Source organism: Simochromis diagramma, unplaced genomic scaffold (genome assembly GCF_900408965.1).
Source record: "Simochromis diagramma unplaced genomic scaffold, fSimDia1.1 OVJJ01000343.1, whole genome shotgun sequence".
NCBI lineage: Eukaryota > Metazoa > Chordata > Actinopteri > Cichliformes > Cichlidae > Simochromis > Simochromis diagramma.
Window position 1 is genome coordinate 8,075,378 of NW_024386831.1, and position 16,458 is coordinate 8,091,835.

A 16,458-nucleotide genomic window follows, 5' to 3' on the forward strand; every position below is an offset into this window, starting at 1 on the left:
TCACACTTAGATGGCAGCCAGGACTTCTTTCTGCATCCGGATGAACCCGAGACAATAACCTTCATTTTTTAATTGTGCATAATCTAACAGTGAAATGAATGAGCTAAAACATCACCGGCGTTGTAGTTCAGTGATTACTCAAGGGGAAGCTGGGTTAGTGCCAGAGGATAGTTAGAGCAAATACATGTCCTCCCAACAGCTATGTGTATTATACTTTAACCATGGTCCTCATTAAAGTGTCCTCCGAGGCAAAAAATGGCTTATTTACAGGCTGATGATCAATTGATTTACCCCGTGGGCCAGCACACCAATTTGGGCCCTGGAACTTATTAAATAGTGTGAAATATATATACATAAACGCAAAGGTCGAGGCTTCTCACTAAATCTATCCAGAGCCTTTTTCTTTGAAGGGCGTGTGGTTGGTTTGCAGTGTCACCACCGCGCCTTCACTTTGGATTATTAGTTTTTAAATCTGATAACAGCTGGAGACACAAACCAAGAGAGTCTGAAGATTTCTGTGTTTATTCATGAGAAATCATTCAAGCATAAACTGTTTGGAAAAATATGAAGGAATTCTGTAAGTCGCCCAAACTTAAGGTAGGAAAGGAGTGTCCTGATTGGGTGCTTCCATCTGCACTTGTTCATGGAGCTGTTCAAAATGGGAGATGCCCCCAAGGGTGGTGGAGAGAGCTAAGATCCTGTGGGACTTCCAGATACAGACGGACAAAATGGTGGTGGCTAACCAACCGGACATAGTGGTGGTAGACAAACAGAAGAAGACGGCCGTAGTGATCGATGTAGCGGTTCCCAATGACAGCAATATCAGGAAGAAGGAACACGAGAAGCTGGAGAAATACCAAGGGCTCAGAGAAGAGCTCGAGAGGATGTGGAGGGTGAAGGTAACGGTGGTCCCCGTGGTAATCGGAGCACTAGGCGCGGTGACTCCCAAGCTAGGCGAGTGGCTCCAGCAGATCCCGGGAATAACATCGGAGATCTCTGTCCAGAAGAGCGCAGTCCTGGGAACAGCTAAGATACTGCGCAGGACCCTCAAGCTCCCAGGCCTCTGGTAGAGGACCCGAGCTTGAAGGATAAACCGCCCGCAGGGGCGTGCTGGGTGTTTGTTTTTTTTGTTTTTTTTTTATGGTATATACACTGGGTGAATGTGCAGTAGTAGCAGCAAGCATGTGAATTCTGTACATTAATAAGAATAGACAATCTGACTATTTTACAGGATAGACAATATAAACATATTTAAAATTAAAGGAATTGAAATGTACATTGTGCCTTGGTTTAGTGTCTGGAAGAGTCCTGTCTCAGTCAGTTATAGATGATGTGAGAGGGCGGGTGTGTGTGTTTAGGGCACGGATGGCTTGGGGATAGAAGCTCCTCTTGAGTCTCTCTGTCCTTGCCCGGATGATGCTGAACCTTCTACCAGATTGCAGAAGTTGGAACAGTTTGTTGCCAGGATGGGACGGGTCCTTCAGTATCTGCGCTGCTCTAGTCCGGCATCTCCTGGTGTAGGTGTCCTGAAGCGGGGGGAGAGCAATCCTGCAGCAGCGTTCTGCTGTACGGATCACTCTCTGGAGAGCTTTTTGGTCCTTCACACAGCTGTTCCCAAACCACGATGTCATGTTCTGTGTGAGGATGCTCTCCACAGCGCCTGTATAGAAAATCCTGAGGATCTTTGGAGAGACCCTGAACTTCCTCAGTTGTCGTAGGTGATACAGGCGCTGCCTAGCCTTTTTGGTCTGGGCCTGAATGTGGGGAGACCATGTCAGGTCTGAGGAGATGTGGACACCAAGATACTTGAAGGACTGCACCCTCTCCACTGGAGCTCCATTGATGATAATGGGCTTGTAGTCTCTGTGCTGACTCCTTTTGAAGTCCACCACCAGCTCCTTGGTCTTGCCGACGTTCAGCTGGAGGTGATTGTCCTGGCACCACGATGCCAGATTCTTCACTTCATCCATGTAGGCCGCCTCATCGTTGTTGGAGATGGCACCCAACACCACTGTGTCGTCAGCAAACTTCACAATGGTGTTGGAGCCGTGGGTGGCCACACAGTCTGAAGTGTAGAGGGAGTAGAGCAGTGGCGAGAGGACACATCCCTGAGGTGCTCCTGTGCTGTTCCCATAATAATAATAATAGTGGAGTGTTAAACAGACTAACCACATGTGCCCCAGGAGTTAATATTAAGAGTCAAACTGCCATCTTATTTAAATGTCATGTACAGATTGTTTCATAAAGTGTGTGTCAGCAGGTTTGTTATAATAAACTTTTACAGAAACGTTTTCAGCCACAAGGCTTCAAGACGGGTTTAGTTAAAAGAAACCAATGACACTCCACAGAAGATGAGAGACAAATGGCTCGTCTATTGTGTTTCTTCTGCAGAAAATCTCTTTAAAGAACAGCTCCAGTTTTTTCTAAAAAAAACAATAGCGACATGCCCATCTGTACTCTGAGAGGTTTATTTGTTGCTGTTATTATTCCTCCCTGAAGCAATTTCAGTGTAAGTGAAATCCACACTTCCCATTTTGTGCAAAAGCAGCATTCAGTTCAGCAGCAGGATAATGTGAGGCCCTGGCAGTTATACAGCTGTAGATTCATACAAGTCACATGTCTTTCAGTAATAAAGCCAGGACGACACACACACACACACTTCAAACAATGCTTTAAGGACATTTTGTATCGACTTGTGTTTCACAGCCACGTATCTGTGTGAGGCCCTGAAGTGATATATTAAGATGATTTTTGAGACCAGTGAACAAAAACACATATAAGATGTTTCATTTGTTGTATTTTGAGTTAAATCGCATCTTAATTCCAAATTCAGCGCAAACACTAATTAAAACACATCTCTGGCTCCAGCCGTGCTGAAGCTCACTTCACTGGGAAGAAGCCAGTCTTCCCATCACGTCCATCCTGTGATCCAGCGCCGCGGTGATTAACTGTCAGATGTTAAACGAGCGCACTGACAGCAACACGTTATAAATGAAGACGCTTGTAAACCGATGTTGGAGATGCCCGTGACCATTCAACCTTTTCATATAACTCACAGAAGCGAGTGTGAGAGCTTCTTCTGAAATTAATCGAAGCAGCTTGTATGATCCATGTACAGCACAGTGACTGATGAATGAGCTCTGTGTGTATTTCTGTTAGAAAACTACATTTCTACAGAAACACTGTGTTTGTGTGCAAAGTAAACATCTGCATTAGTTTTTATTATTAATTATAATTAACAGCACAAAAAATATTTAATAACATTTTCATGCATGTCTTGATTAATAACGTTATTTGATGTGTTGTAGACACATTAAGTGTCTGTTTGTTCCAGCATCAGCTCCTGTGCAGGTTTCCAGCTGACAGTGAATTCAGCACGTTTCCATAATAATAACTGGTCCCATTCATTCAGGCTGTAAACGACTGTGTATTTATGTCTTTAATGAAACTGCAACACAGTGACTGATTTTAATGGCATCATTATTCTCACTGAATACTCATTTTAACCTCCAAATGCAGTTCATTGTATTTTTAATACTGTGACACTGACTGTGGAATATTTACATGACATTATTAACATTAACACCATATTACTCATCACTGTATTCACTTATTTGTTTACTGGTTTTCAGTTAATGGAAACTGTCATTTTTTTCTTTTTCTTCGTTTGTCTTTATTCTGTGAAGTGCTGTGTCATTATTCTGTCCTGCGAGTGCTTATTTCTCTCCAGAGGCTGATGTATTGATTCTTTGCTGTACAGTATATGGCTGTCACGGATGCCAACACCTGCCTTATTCCTCTGTGCAGCAGAATGAAACTGGGAATTATGTGTGGGAATAGATTTGATGGAATACTCAGTATAATTTACAGGAAATAATAAGTCATTGCACACAGGAAATGAGTCAGAGGGGCTCTGTGCACATTATTATTTGGCTCTCACTGACTGCACCCAGCACATGTAGCAAGTAGCAAATAATGGGGATTTTCATTTGGTTGATTTTGACCCGGACAATGTTTTATTCAGCGGAAAGGCACTCAATCTGGACTATTAATGCAACAAAGGTGAGACAAGATTTAAGGTTTTGACATCAGCACAAATACTTACATTTTATTTCTATTTTATTATCATTATAATAACACATGGAGAAGTGTAATTTTACATTCATTCTACTTTTAGTAGAGCCACGTTTCAGGAGTACGCTAAAGAGGATCAACAGATAATAAAGACATCAAAGGTTATGCTCCTATCACGTGTTCACGCCAACATGTGCAGCTATGTTTTCCATTCATGCAGTCTGCATGTAGATCAGGGCCTGGACTGGACAGTCAGACGCACTGGATGTGTTTGGAAATTCATTCCTGGAGTTTTATTGTGTTTTGAAGAAGTTTTCAGAAGCAGAGACAAAAACATTTCAGTCTTTTTTATAAACAAACTGTTTGTCAATATGAATGGTTTTGGAAAATTCTGTAACAGACTGAATGATCTGTGTGGTTTGACTGGTTCAGTCGATGACGTCATCGTTTAACCGGTCAGGGTGGGCACGCTCAGTTTTGCGCAACTACTTTTAAATCCTGGTAGCTCTGCAACCACGTAAGCTAGCGCAATATTTTGTTTTGCATATGAAACTGGAAGAGTTGTACTTACATCTTGTGCCATCAGCTTGTCCTCGGTCACGGTTTCCTTCCACATAAAGCTTTGCAAAAATTGCATAAAAAGCACTTGCAGCAACAAAAACATAATATTCCAGAAACTCGCTTTGCCGATCCGATCAGCTGTTTGTAACACTTCCTACGTCCATCAGCGTGAACTATCACATGACTGCATGACCTGCCCGAAACCGGAAGTGACGTCATTTTCGCAGAAATGTAGTTTTTTACCATCAGGGCCTCATGAGCCTATACTGGTGTTTTTAAAAGTTATGTTTGACTTTATGACTTTGTGTCGTTTCTGGGATGCTGAGGACTCATATTGCACTGCTGGAAATAGTTTATTTTGATGCATATGCTGCTTTTTTGCAAATTTGCACTATAATATTTATTTTTGTTTTTCCTGCAGTGTATAAAAATTGTTGTATTTCAAAAATAAAACTATGAAGACACTCAAAATAAATTTCCTGTGGTGGAAACTATTTTGTGCAACTTTTTTGTATTTACAGTTTTGAGGGATAAGCCTCTTAAATTTCTCTAACTAGAAATATATGTTAAAAAAACAAAAACAATTATACATTTTTTTGTAGTTTATTGCACATTTTTGCAATTTATGTAATTACTATGCACTTAATGCAGACATATTATTAAAATTTAGGCTATAATGGTTGTATTGATGTATAGCAACTTGAAATGCTCCCAAAAATGGCTCCACAGCATGTAAACATATAATATAAGCTCTGGCGGACTTGGTTCTATGGTAGGTCTTAAAGGGTTAAGGGTTTGGCTGTTTCACTGTGTGATGGTTGTCAGTGTGGTGACCCACCAGGATCAGGTGCAACACCCTGTTTGGGGTTTTTAAAAAGCTGTTGTGTTGCAAGTTTAAGAATTGATCATGTCAAAAGAACAAAAACATTACCAGTTACATGTGGCCTGCCCAGTATACGCGTCTTACTGGCCTGTTTTTCCTGTTAACGGTTACACTATTAAAAAAAAAAGTTTTATAGAAACTTTAGATTATGGTTTGGAGTCAAACGTGTTAATCTTTCTTCACAAAACAACGTTTTCTTTTGTTCTTAAAACGAAAGGAACTTTTAGCCCGGTATTTATGTTAACAGCAGTTATTATTTTAGAGCCACTTCAAGAGAAGATGGCACAGGGACAAGGCCGCGTGGAAACGCTTGCACAGCAGTAAAATGATGGTCTTTTGTCCCTTTTGATGCTGAGGAAGTCTGCATGAGTTATAAGGCACAACATATATTTCTTTTAATCTATCAAAGATTAAACATTTAGTCATCCTGTAACGCAGAAAGTTTGTTTCACTGTGTGGAGGAGCGCAGTCCTTGAAGGCTCTGAGTAGTGGGAAATAATGCCTCTTTGTTGGGGGGGTCAGACAAACACAGAAGGAAAAAAAGCAGCTCTTTCAGCTGAATGCAGCATTTCAAATACCAAGGATGTAAAGGTCACACAGGAAAATAATTCTTTTAAATAGCCCTAACTACCACTGGGCCTTTCATAAAGAGGCCATGCTGAGGAGAGCTGTGCTTTAGGCTTGTTCAGATGTAGCTGTGATGGCAGCAAACTCATGTTTACCACATTGCACATAATCAGCTCGCATTTTTGTAGTTCACTTTGTTGCCAGGGAACTGTTGAAGTCTCAGCAACATGCTTTGGATGACGCACTTATTTTGTGACAAGTAGCGGCAGTGCACATTCATAAGCCGTCCAAGGTTTGTCTGCCTTGTTGGTGCAAACAAATCACGCTGAGGGTTTGGAGGCTCATCAGCGGCGCTCTCACATGGTAGAAATATACTGTTCAGCCACAGCGTCACGGAGGCCAGGCAGGATAATGCAGGCATGACAGCAGTGACTTCACATCATATATGTGCTGATGGGTTAGCCATTTATAGGACTTCTAGATTCACACAAACACACAGCAGATACAACTGGAATATGAATGCACCCTTTACACTGGGGGTATTCTTCCACACCTGTGACACAGCTTATGAGCGATGTGAGAGATTTATGTTACCACCACGTGCTGCAACCTTTTTCACTGTGAATCCTGTGAGAGTCCGTCCTGCTATTAGCAGGGTCACAGTGTGCAACACACCAAGATCAGTTACGATGGCTGTGGCTAACGACACAAACACCAAGCTGGCTGGAGCTGAAGCCCCACAGCATTTATACCAGCAGCTTCCTGAGGTCCACTGACCATCTCAGCCCCACAACAGCCCACAGGTTGTTTTAGTTTTAGCCTGTGTTTACTGTGGCAGAAAAAGTATTTTAACACAGCAGAGAACGAGAGCGTTTACTCTCATTCCAAGTAAAACCTGCTCAGCTCCGTGTCAGCGTTCCTAAATGTCCTTTCAGGAATATTTCCCTGGGTTTCTCTTGGACAGCTAGCTGTGTCTCTGCTGCTGCTCTGTCTGCCGTCTGCACGGCTCGGCTCTTTTTCACTGCAGTTTGCATGAATGTGGTCGCCCATCGGCGTGAAATGACTGGTTTTCATACAGAATTAGTCCACGGAGTAATCCGCCGTCGCATTTAGCTTTTTGAGCTCTTATTGCTACAGGGCAAGTTAGTCTCTCGCCTGCACGCTGGTGCGTGTGGATGAATATGCTGGGTGATTAGGTCAGCTGGCAAGTTTTCCTTAATGAATTTTTCCAAGTTCTGTGTTTACTTAAAGTCAGACTCGACACAGAAATGACTCGTGTCAAATATCATTTGTAGCAGCGTCACTCTTCTTGTTTCCCCGTACAGTATATCTGCAGTGATGAAACATGGATTCACTGCAGCCGCTCGTATATGAAACACAGCAGGTGAAATAAACTAGAATCATCATTTAATGCCACATGTCTGAACCATGAACCAATCACTGCTCGTGTTTATTGTCTCACTGACATGCAAAGATGTTTTTCTCTGCAAGTAAAGTGAGAAAGCACTGGCCTGCACTGGCCTGCACTGGCCTGCACTGGCCTGGCCTGCAGGTAAAGCACAGCGCAGTGAACGCTGTTGCCGTCCCTGCTGTTCTTGATATTTTGGCTTTTGATCAGATTGAGCCAAATGATGTGCACATGTTACACGGCTCATGATTAGATTAGAGATTTATGCAGAGACGATAACGAGTTTAAAGATGAGAAATGTGTTCTGTACAATAGCTAATATCACTGTAATTGCAGGATTTACTACAAAAGAGCCCGATGCTGTTATAAAGCCATTATGGGAACAACATTGGTGTTGCCTCAGGTCGGGCGTTACCATGCCTCTTTGATCGCCAACTTTAACCATAAATTAAGGAAATGAAATCTTTATTTCTAAGGGATATGATAAATCCCTGTACTTGCTAGTTCAAGGAGCTTCCCCTGCTGATAAGCTCTGTGTTATTTTCTTTTATGAATTCATTATTCCACACAAACTGGCAGCAGCTCAGATTAACATGATTATCATAATGAACATTGCAGCTGAAATTCCCCCCTAGAAGCCTCTCGTTTTACATTAAATAGAGGTATTAGTTTGGCCCAGCTGGTTTCTCCTCATTCACTTCTCAAAGTAGGAAAATAGCTCCATGATTTTTAATTAACGTGTATAAAAAAACCTCACATATCCAGTTTCTTCTGTGTATGCAAATGAAGGCTGTAGACGAGCTATTCCAGCCGTCACAGGGTAACACAGAGTGACAAACACCTCTGACCTCGTCAGGATCACTCATTAACCTAACACACATGCCTGTGGACGGCGGGAGGAACCCACGCAGAACATGTGAACTCACAGAGATGGGGTCAGGCCAGGATTCAAACCAGCAACCCTTTGGTTGTGAGGTGGCAGCATTAACTCTACTGTGAATGATTTTTAATACGCCTGAGGCTGTTTGGGTTTGTTTTAAAGGGAAATCGATTAATTCCAACATGTCAGCGTTTGTTTTGTTACCGTGCTGACATTAACGCTCATTATGGGCGTTCCCAAGATGAGTGTGTGAACCCGGTCTTTTTCCAGGCTGGACTGATTGTGCAGGACACATGTTTTATGACCAAGAAGTGGGTGCACACGTCTGACACGTACAGGGTCAAATATGTGGCAGCTTGCACATCCCAACCCCCTCGTGTCCGCATGGAGAGGTGCAACAGTGCAGCAGCTCGGTGCATTAATGGAAACACAAACAGAGGAGGAGGATTAAGCCACACAGGAGCATTCATGAAGGATCACTGCGAGCTGCTAGATGCTGATATGTTAACCGGGGAAACGCACCACTGAGCATCTGTTTAGCCTTTAAAAACATCGGAGCATCTTTTGTGTGACTGTAGAAAGTATTTCTAAAAATATACATGAAGGAGGTGTGGATGCAAATATAATCGCATTAGCCAAATACTCACAATGTTTATGCTATTTTTTTCCCCAGATTTGGAATCTTTACATCTCCAATAAATAAACAAAAGTATGACAAACTATTTTCAAAGAGATTTAACCTCAATAACAACACTCAGTTCCCACCAGCTGAGCGAAGAATAACCAGGAGGAGGCATCAGTCTCAGTGTCTCAGCCTCTATACTGACAAAAGCTTTAGTCATTCTTTAATAATGCGAATAATCTAAGCTCAGTCCAGAACGCAACAGCAATGTGTCCGATGCCATCGGTGACTTTAAGTAATCTGATTACATGTATCTTTTCCATGTAATTTAGTTACACGAGTACGATGTAAAACACTACATTTAGTGGAATCTGGTCAAGTGAAATTTGCTTAATTGGCACATATTCAGTTTAAACCGAGCAAATCTCCTTAATAAATATTTCAGTTACATTTTTACTGTGTTCATGAGGGCAAACAATCATTTTGAGTGTAACTTGCTGTTACAGTCTGATGCCCCTCGCACTGTGTTGGAAGCAGGCCTGAGCTGCTGTTGCTGATAAATGGCTCAGATATGGGCGTTTGTAACCTGATGCAGGTCACCTGGGTGTTCCACACTTACAACGCGGACCCAGAGGAGCTGTGAGTGTCTCTACCATGTAGAGTGATATCGGCCCTCTTTAAAGTTTCTGCTTTTTAGTTTATTTTCAAGAAATTATCTTTTAAATCAGCCTCTCGTCATGTTGTTTGAGCCACTCTGTGACGAGGGTGATGCACCTTTGCAGGGTTCGTTTTGCATCTAACAGAATAAGGAGAATGGTTTTTCCCTTGTTGTTCTTTGAACAGTTGTTCTTTCACTGTCACGTCTGATGTTCTCATTGCTGAAGATCTTTGGTCTCAGAGAAAAGTCTGATCTCTGCTGTCGCACCATTTCCCTCCTGTACAGGTCATTTTGCCTGATGGTGGCCACGTTTCCTAGACTCAACCATCCGGACCATGACTGGAACTCTGTCTCCATGCAGCAGCGACTAGTCACAACCTCTAACCTGGTTCCAAAGCTCTCATCAAGTTCCCATCCACATTATTTAGTTTCACACTACGTCTAAAGCCAAAAGTCACGAGAAGTGAACAGATGGAAAATTCTGTCAATGAGAATGAATTTAACAGATGAAAAATTTGAGCTATTTATTTTTCCAAGGTTGAAATTTTGAAAAATGTTTTTCTTTTGGCTAAAAATCATTTTTATCTTTGAAATTCTGTTTGGCCCAAGTTGTTATTTAGTTCATATTCAGAGTATTACTTTGTAGGTATTCTTTACACTAAGATAAGAGAAGATAAGATAAAACTTTATTAATCCCTCGGGTGGGTTCCTCTGGGAAATTCAGTTTCCAAAAGCACAGCACCGACAGAAGTTACAGAGTTACAGAATATTATATACACACACACACACACACACACACACACACACACACACACACACATATATATATAAATAAAATATACGAAGGGGATAAATAGAATAAATAGGAATAAAAATAAAAATACAAGTGAATTGCACATTTCAAGTATTGAGGTCTATTGCACCGTTGACTATTAACAAAAGTATTGCACAGTGAGGTGAAGAGGCACTACAGCTTAGTTGTTCCCCCCTCCTTTGTCCTCCTGTCTCCCCTCCAGAGAGGAGTTAAACAGTCTGATGGCGTGTGGGACAAAGGAGTTTTTAAGTCTGTTGGTTCTTGTCTTTGGGAGAAGCAACCTGTCACTGAACAGACTCTTCTGGTTGTTAATGGCCGTGTGCAGAGGATGCCCAGCATTGTTCATAATGTCCAGCAGTTTCTTTAGTGTCCTTTTCTCTGCCACTGTCACCAGAGTGTCCAGCTTCATGCTGACCACAGATCTGTTATCTGTTCATTATTAGTAGTATGTGTCTTTACATATAATAACACAGGCAGCTGTTTAGTGCGCAGTGGTTTCATTTTAAATGAACTACTTTCCGTTGGGATTGAATTTTGCTCTTTTCTGGTCATATTTTTCTAAAATCACACAGGTGAGCTTATAGGCCTGTAACACCTGAACCTCTAACAGCTTAGAATAAACAATACAGTTGGTGTCTTTGGCTGAGACCCCCGATGGATCTGTAATGCTGACCAGTGAAAATGATCACATTTCTTTCCACCTCTCACTAGTTGCCTGAAAAAATGCATTGATGATTTTGCCAGATCAGACGTTTTTGTGGTGAATAAATGTGGTATTTAAAGCGATTTGTCCCAGAGATGATACAAACCTGTGGCCAGTCGCTCGGCTCTGCAGTCGCTCTATAAAAACCTGTGAGAGAAGCTCAGACGTGAACCTTTCTTTCCTGGAACACTAACTGGAAATCAATCAGTGATATGAATTATACTTTAACCTTAAATATCTGCTCTGAAAGAAGTGTGTGGCAGCAGGTATGGCCCCGCTCACAGTAACACAGCTGCACGCTTTAATCTTTATCACACAATTTTTATTTGTATTTATTTTTAGCATCTGACTGGGGTGCACATTTCCTCTGTTTAAGGTTTTATGTTTGTCAGACGCTCATTCCAGCTGACATTATTTTATACAGATTAATATGGCTAATAATTTTTAATCTTGTGCTTTATTCTGTGGATCTCACTCTTCAGTTCGACCCTTTAGACACTCAGTTTGGTGATTTCAAAGACGATGTCAGGCGCTTAAAGAGACGGTCTTCATTTCTAATAATCTACAGTGAACATATATGATGAAGCCTAATCCTCTACTGTATATTCCACTCCAAGCGATCATCCAGTGTAGTACAGTAGGCTGCCAATCCACAAAGGAGTTGTGGCACCTCAGCCATTGAGAGACCATCTGTGTTCCCCTGTATGACAGCTCAGAGCCGCTGAATATTCATGCACCATCCCTCCGCTTATCGCATTAGATTAGAACCCATGCGGCGAGAAAGGAAAGGCAGAGGAGGACAACACTGATATGTTGTCAGAGACCCTTACAGCTGTGTGTTAAATAGCAAATTAGCCAAATGGACACTGGAGCAGCGAGTCCCTCTCTCTGCGTGTGTCCTGAAGCGTTTCCACTCAAAGCTTTACTTCACATTTAACGCCCAACAGAAGGAGATGTGTTTGAGGTGAGAGTGTGTTGTTTCCAAATGCACGAGGTGTACGTGCATTTTATATTTCTCAGTACATAACTAGAATGCACAAAACCCCTAGCAGTGTTTTAAACATGAAGAGTTACAGATTCAAGATCCGTCTTGTAGAGAGGAAGTTTCAGATCCATGAAGCCTCTGACAGCTGAATCTGAAGGACTCGTGTTCCAAACACATTCTGGGTCCCAGCTGACACGGCTGCTGTTCATGTGAAATATAAACTCTCAGAGACAAGGTCACATAGAGCTGACTTACCTAAATGTGGCATAAAGCGTGGGAATCATCAGCGCTTGAAGGGCTTAAAGCCAAGACACATTCATTAAAGAACATCGGTCGTCACCATTTCAAGGTAATAAAATCCTTGGAGAAGAAACGAACATGTCCACATGTTCCCTGTGTGAATCTGCAGGGCTCTTTCCTTGGAACAACCACATTAATTGCTGCATTCGTAACTTTACAGGATGACAGGTGACAGATAATCATCCGGTCAGCGCGGTCCGAGTGTGCCGGGATGGGGGACTCTGGGGATTGTTACAGATCTCATCACATGCACGATAAATCTTCCCATTAAGTGCCTGCAACAGCACACTGGTAATTGATATCAATGTAGTTAAGGTGGTGCTGTGACACATTTACTGTGCCGGTGTATTGGTCAGCTGTGTTTTATGTGCTCTGGTGGCTGCTGCGTGAACGAGGGTCACCTACGGGCCTCGTGAATCCTTAAACAGCTGCTCCGTGCCGTTTGGCTGGCTGACGGCGAGAGTCGGGCCGTTTGTTATAGGACGTCACCGATGTGTCTGCAAAGCAGTGTGGCGAACATCTGTTGTGTGTAAAGAACAATGCTGTGAAGTGCAAACACATTTGCATATGTATAGGTTCCTCGTCCTCCTGTAAAAGAGGTCTTGGAGTATCAGCATTTTGGGGAGACGCAGGAAAAAACACCCAGTAAAAGTGATTACGTGCAAGAAATGCAAATGATTACAATGAAATATGCTGTTTTAATTAACCGTGGCCTTTTTGTCTCCACTGTAAATGATTTTCCTTATGCTTAGAGTTCATTTAGTAAGCATGAATTAATAATGTTAAAATAAATGTTGGTCTTTTTGTTCTCGCTGCTTTAGGTGCACGAGAGGTGGTGATCAGATGCCCCCTGAATCACATGCAGTGTACCGGGACAAAAAAATGCATCCACTTCAACAAACTGTGTAACGGAGCTCGAGATTGTGACGACGGCTACGATGAAGGAGTTCACTGTCGAGGTAAGAGTTAACGGTGTTTTCACATTCCCTTTGCCTTGGGTTTGAGAATACATAAATTAATAAGTATCCTCATTATCGCGGTAATTAGTCAGATCACACTCATCATATTGGGATTATTAAGATTGTGGAATTTACTTTACCCGTTGAGTCAGTATTGGATTTGTATAATAGCTGCGGAAAATGATTCACTTTTATTTCGTGCTAATTTGCTTTGCATTAGAGATTAATTATTTAAACTACGGCCATTTAAATGTGCTTTTCCTCCATTATGGAAGTTTGAGGATCATTTTCACATTCAAACCGACGTGCACTGTTAAACCCATAAGTTTTAACCGCAGACATGAATGTGTGAAACAGTGCTTCGAGCTGGCACGTTGGAACTTTTTGGGTGAAACTCTGCGCCAAGGTGACTTTCTATCATCCACGCTGTCAGAGCAGGCAAGAGAAACAGCGGGACGGTAACACCAGGTGTTGTGTTGTACACAAGTTTTTTGTTGTTGCTCACTTTCTTAGCAAGAGGACCAAGCTGCTATGGACACCTGGCTTCTGTGATAAGGCAGCATTTGCCTCATGATTGGTGCAGTCTTGGCACAACAGTAGCTGCTGTCTGGCTGAAAACACCACCCTTTCTGACCTGTAAGACAGTCAGAGTCATGCTGGGCTTCGTCTCTGTGTGAGTGCTAGGTGCAAGGAAGCGGTAGCTTCTGACTCTGAGCTGTGAAGACTGAAAATGTCTTGTTGTTGGCACGAGGCACAAAACTCGACGCTCACACTAAACAGTAATTGTGTTGTTTTTAAAATCAAGCCCTTTTTAGCCCTCTGTACTTCAGCATAATTATGCTAGAATTATTTTTCCAGAAATAAGAGGAAATGGGAAAAACACTGTAAACACCTAAAGCTACTGATAAGTTGCTGTTATAAGATAATTTTAATCTGCAGACACAAAAGCTCTTTCAAGCTATATATGAGCAGGATTTGTAAATTTAATTTTCATCATCTCCCTCTTCCCTCACTCCTAACCTGTGCCAGCAGATGGCCCCGCCCCTCCCTGAGCCTGGTTCTGCTGGAGGTTTCTTCCTGTTAAAAGGGAGTTTTTCCTTCCCACTGTCGCCAAAGTGCTGCTCATAGGGGGTCATATGATTGTTGGGTTTGTCTCTGTATGTATTATTGTAGGATCTACCTTACTATATAAAGCACCTAAAGGTGACTGTTATGATTTGGTGCTGTATAAATAAAATTGAATTAAACTGAATTCTCCTTCCTCACCTCCACCGTATCCTCTTCCTCCTCACCTGAAATCTCGTCTCCTGAACTGAAGTCGGGAGTGTCCATAAGCATTCAGTTCAGTTTTATTTATATGGCATCAAATCACAAAAGCCGCCTCAAGAAGCTTCATTTGATCATACTGTAAAGACCCTACAGTGATAAAGAGAAAACCCCAACAATCAGACGACCCCTATGGGAAAGCACTTGGAGACAGTGGGAAGGAAAAACTCCCTTTTTAACAGGAAGAAACTTCCAGCAGCCATCTGCTGCCACCGGTTGTAGCTCCTGATATTGTGGCAGTTAGTTGTTGTCACCACATTAGACAGGTAACCCTCCCACCTCTGAACAGCTGCTGTAATGTTAGCTATAAGAGCTGGTTATAAGCTAATGTTATGCTAGCTTCTGTCTCTTTATACATGTCGTACAAACGGCTAAACCTGTCATCTTTAAGGTGGAACCTAACATTAAAGCTTAAATATTCATGCTAGGATAAGACTTGGTTTGGACTTGAAAACAAAAGTACGATCCAGCTGTAACAGCACAGCTCGCTGCTCTGGCTTGTGTTTCTGAGCTACACAATGCTATTAAGGGACGACACGTTATTGCCGATTATCTGCACAGCAAACTAAAACGAGGGGTCTGAAACCCCTGGTCTGATACTGTTTTGTTGTTGTGTGTGTGTGTGTGTGTGTGTGTGTGTGTGTGTGTGTGTGTGTGTGTCATGTCAGACTTAATGAAAATGCAAAAGGCCACCTGGGAGATATGCTCAAGTCAGCACTAGCAGCGCGCAGAGGGACGGTTTTGCAGGCTCAGGTATCTCCTGCCATACTGGTGCTAAAGTGTGTCAACAAATGCAGAAAAATGGCAGTTAATCCATCGATGCTGGGAGGACAAGGTGATAAAAATCTATCAGCTGCTAAATCTTCTACTTGATTCTACGACTGTGCGTAGTGTGTTCAAGGGAAGGAGTAGTGGATGAGCAGGCTGTGTGGTCGGTTTGACTTTCCTGCATTTTGAACAAAGCTTTAAACCTTTTTTAAACTCTGTACAGAACAAAGAGTAACTACAAAGTACTTTTAAACATTCAGCTTTTCTGCCAATTAAAAAAAGATACAAAGCATTGAAAGTATCAGTCACACAGACGTGTTATGGGGTCCTGATTCATTAACTCCATGTATCTCCTACAGTAAGCAGTCCCTGTAATATTCTTAGACTGGTCTTTTCTGGCTCATTTCAAATCTAATTAGCCTTTATGTCCATTTTCCAAATTATTATTTGTCTTAACTTTTAAGGGCTTCAGTAAAGACTTCTATATATATGAAGGAGCCCCTGCATGTTATTTTGTTTTGTGTATTACACAAGTCATTATGTGGTTTTACAGATCATTGTTTCAAGGCCTCCTACGGACACTTAAAAAACATTATTTTTTCCTATAGCTAAAAATGCAGGATACATGAAGTGGCAATGCACCCGGAAGCACGGAAACACACTCTTTCATGCAGTGGCTTAATTTGAATGTACTACTTTGCATTTCAAGTTTCTGAACAGTGTGTTGGAGTCAGGATGTCAGGGGTTTTAAACCCCACTCCCACTGTGTTTTTCATGTCTCACAATGTCTCTCTGACATTAATGAGAACATTTTATTAGCCTGCTTTCACCATCAACACAACAGATGGCAAACAGGTGAAGCGTGTTTAGGAATCTTATACAGCACATGTGAGTGTTTCTGTGTAGCTCATCAGAACTACCCACGATGCACCTGGATTTACTAGTGTTTC

The 16,458-nt window shown here is 42.0% G+C and overlaps 1 protein-coding gene across 6 annotated transcripts in view; it reads left to right on the forward strand.

Annotated features, from left to right (window-relative positions):
• lrp1bb (low density lipoprotein receptor-related protein 1Bb) overlaps nucleotides 1-16,458 on the forward strand; it is a 250,031-nt gene that overhangs the window by 76,640 nt on the left and 156,933 nt on the right. For all 6 annotated transcript variants that reach the window (XM_040027788.1, XM_040027789.1, XM_040027783.1 and 3 more), the window contains one exon: nucleotides 13,277-13,414. In XM_040027788.1, the coding sequence (XP_039883722.1) occupies nucleotides 13,277-13,414 (138 nt within the window). The remainder of the gene's footprint in view (nucleotides 1-13,276; nucleotides 13,415-16,458) is intronic.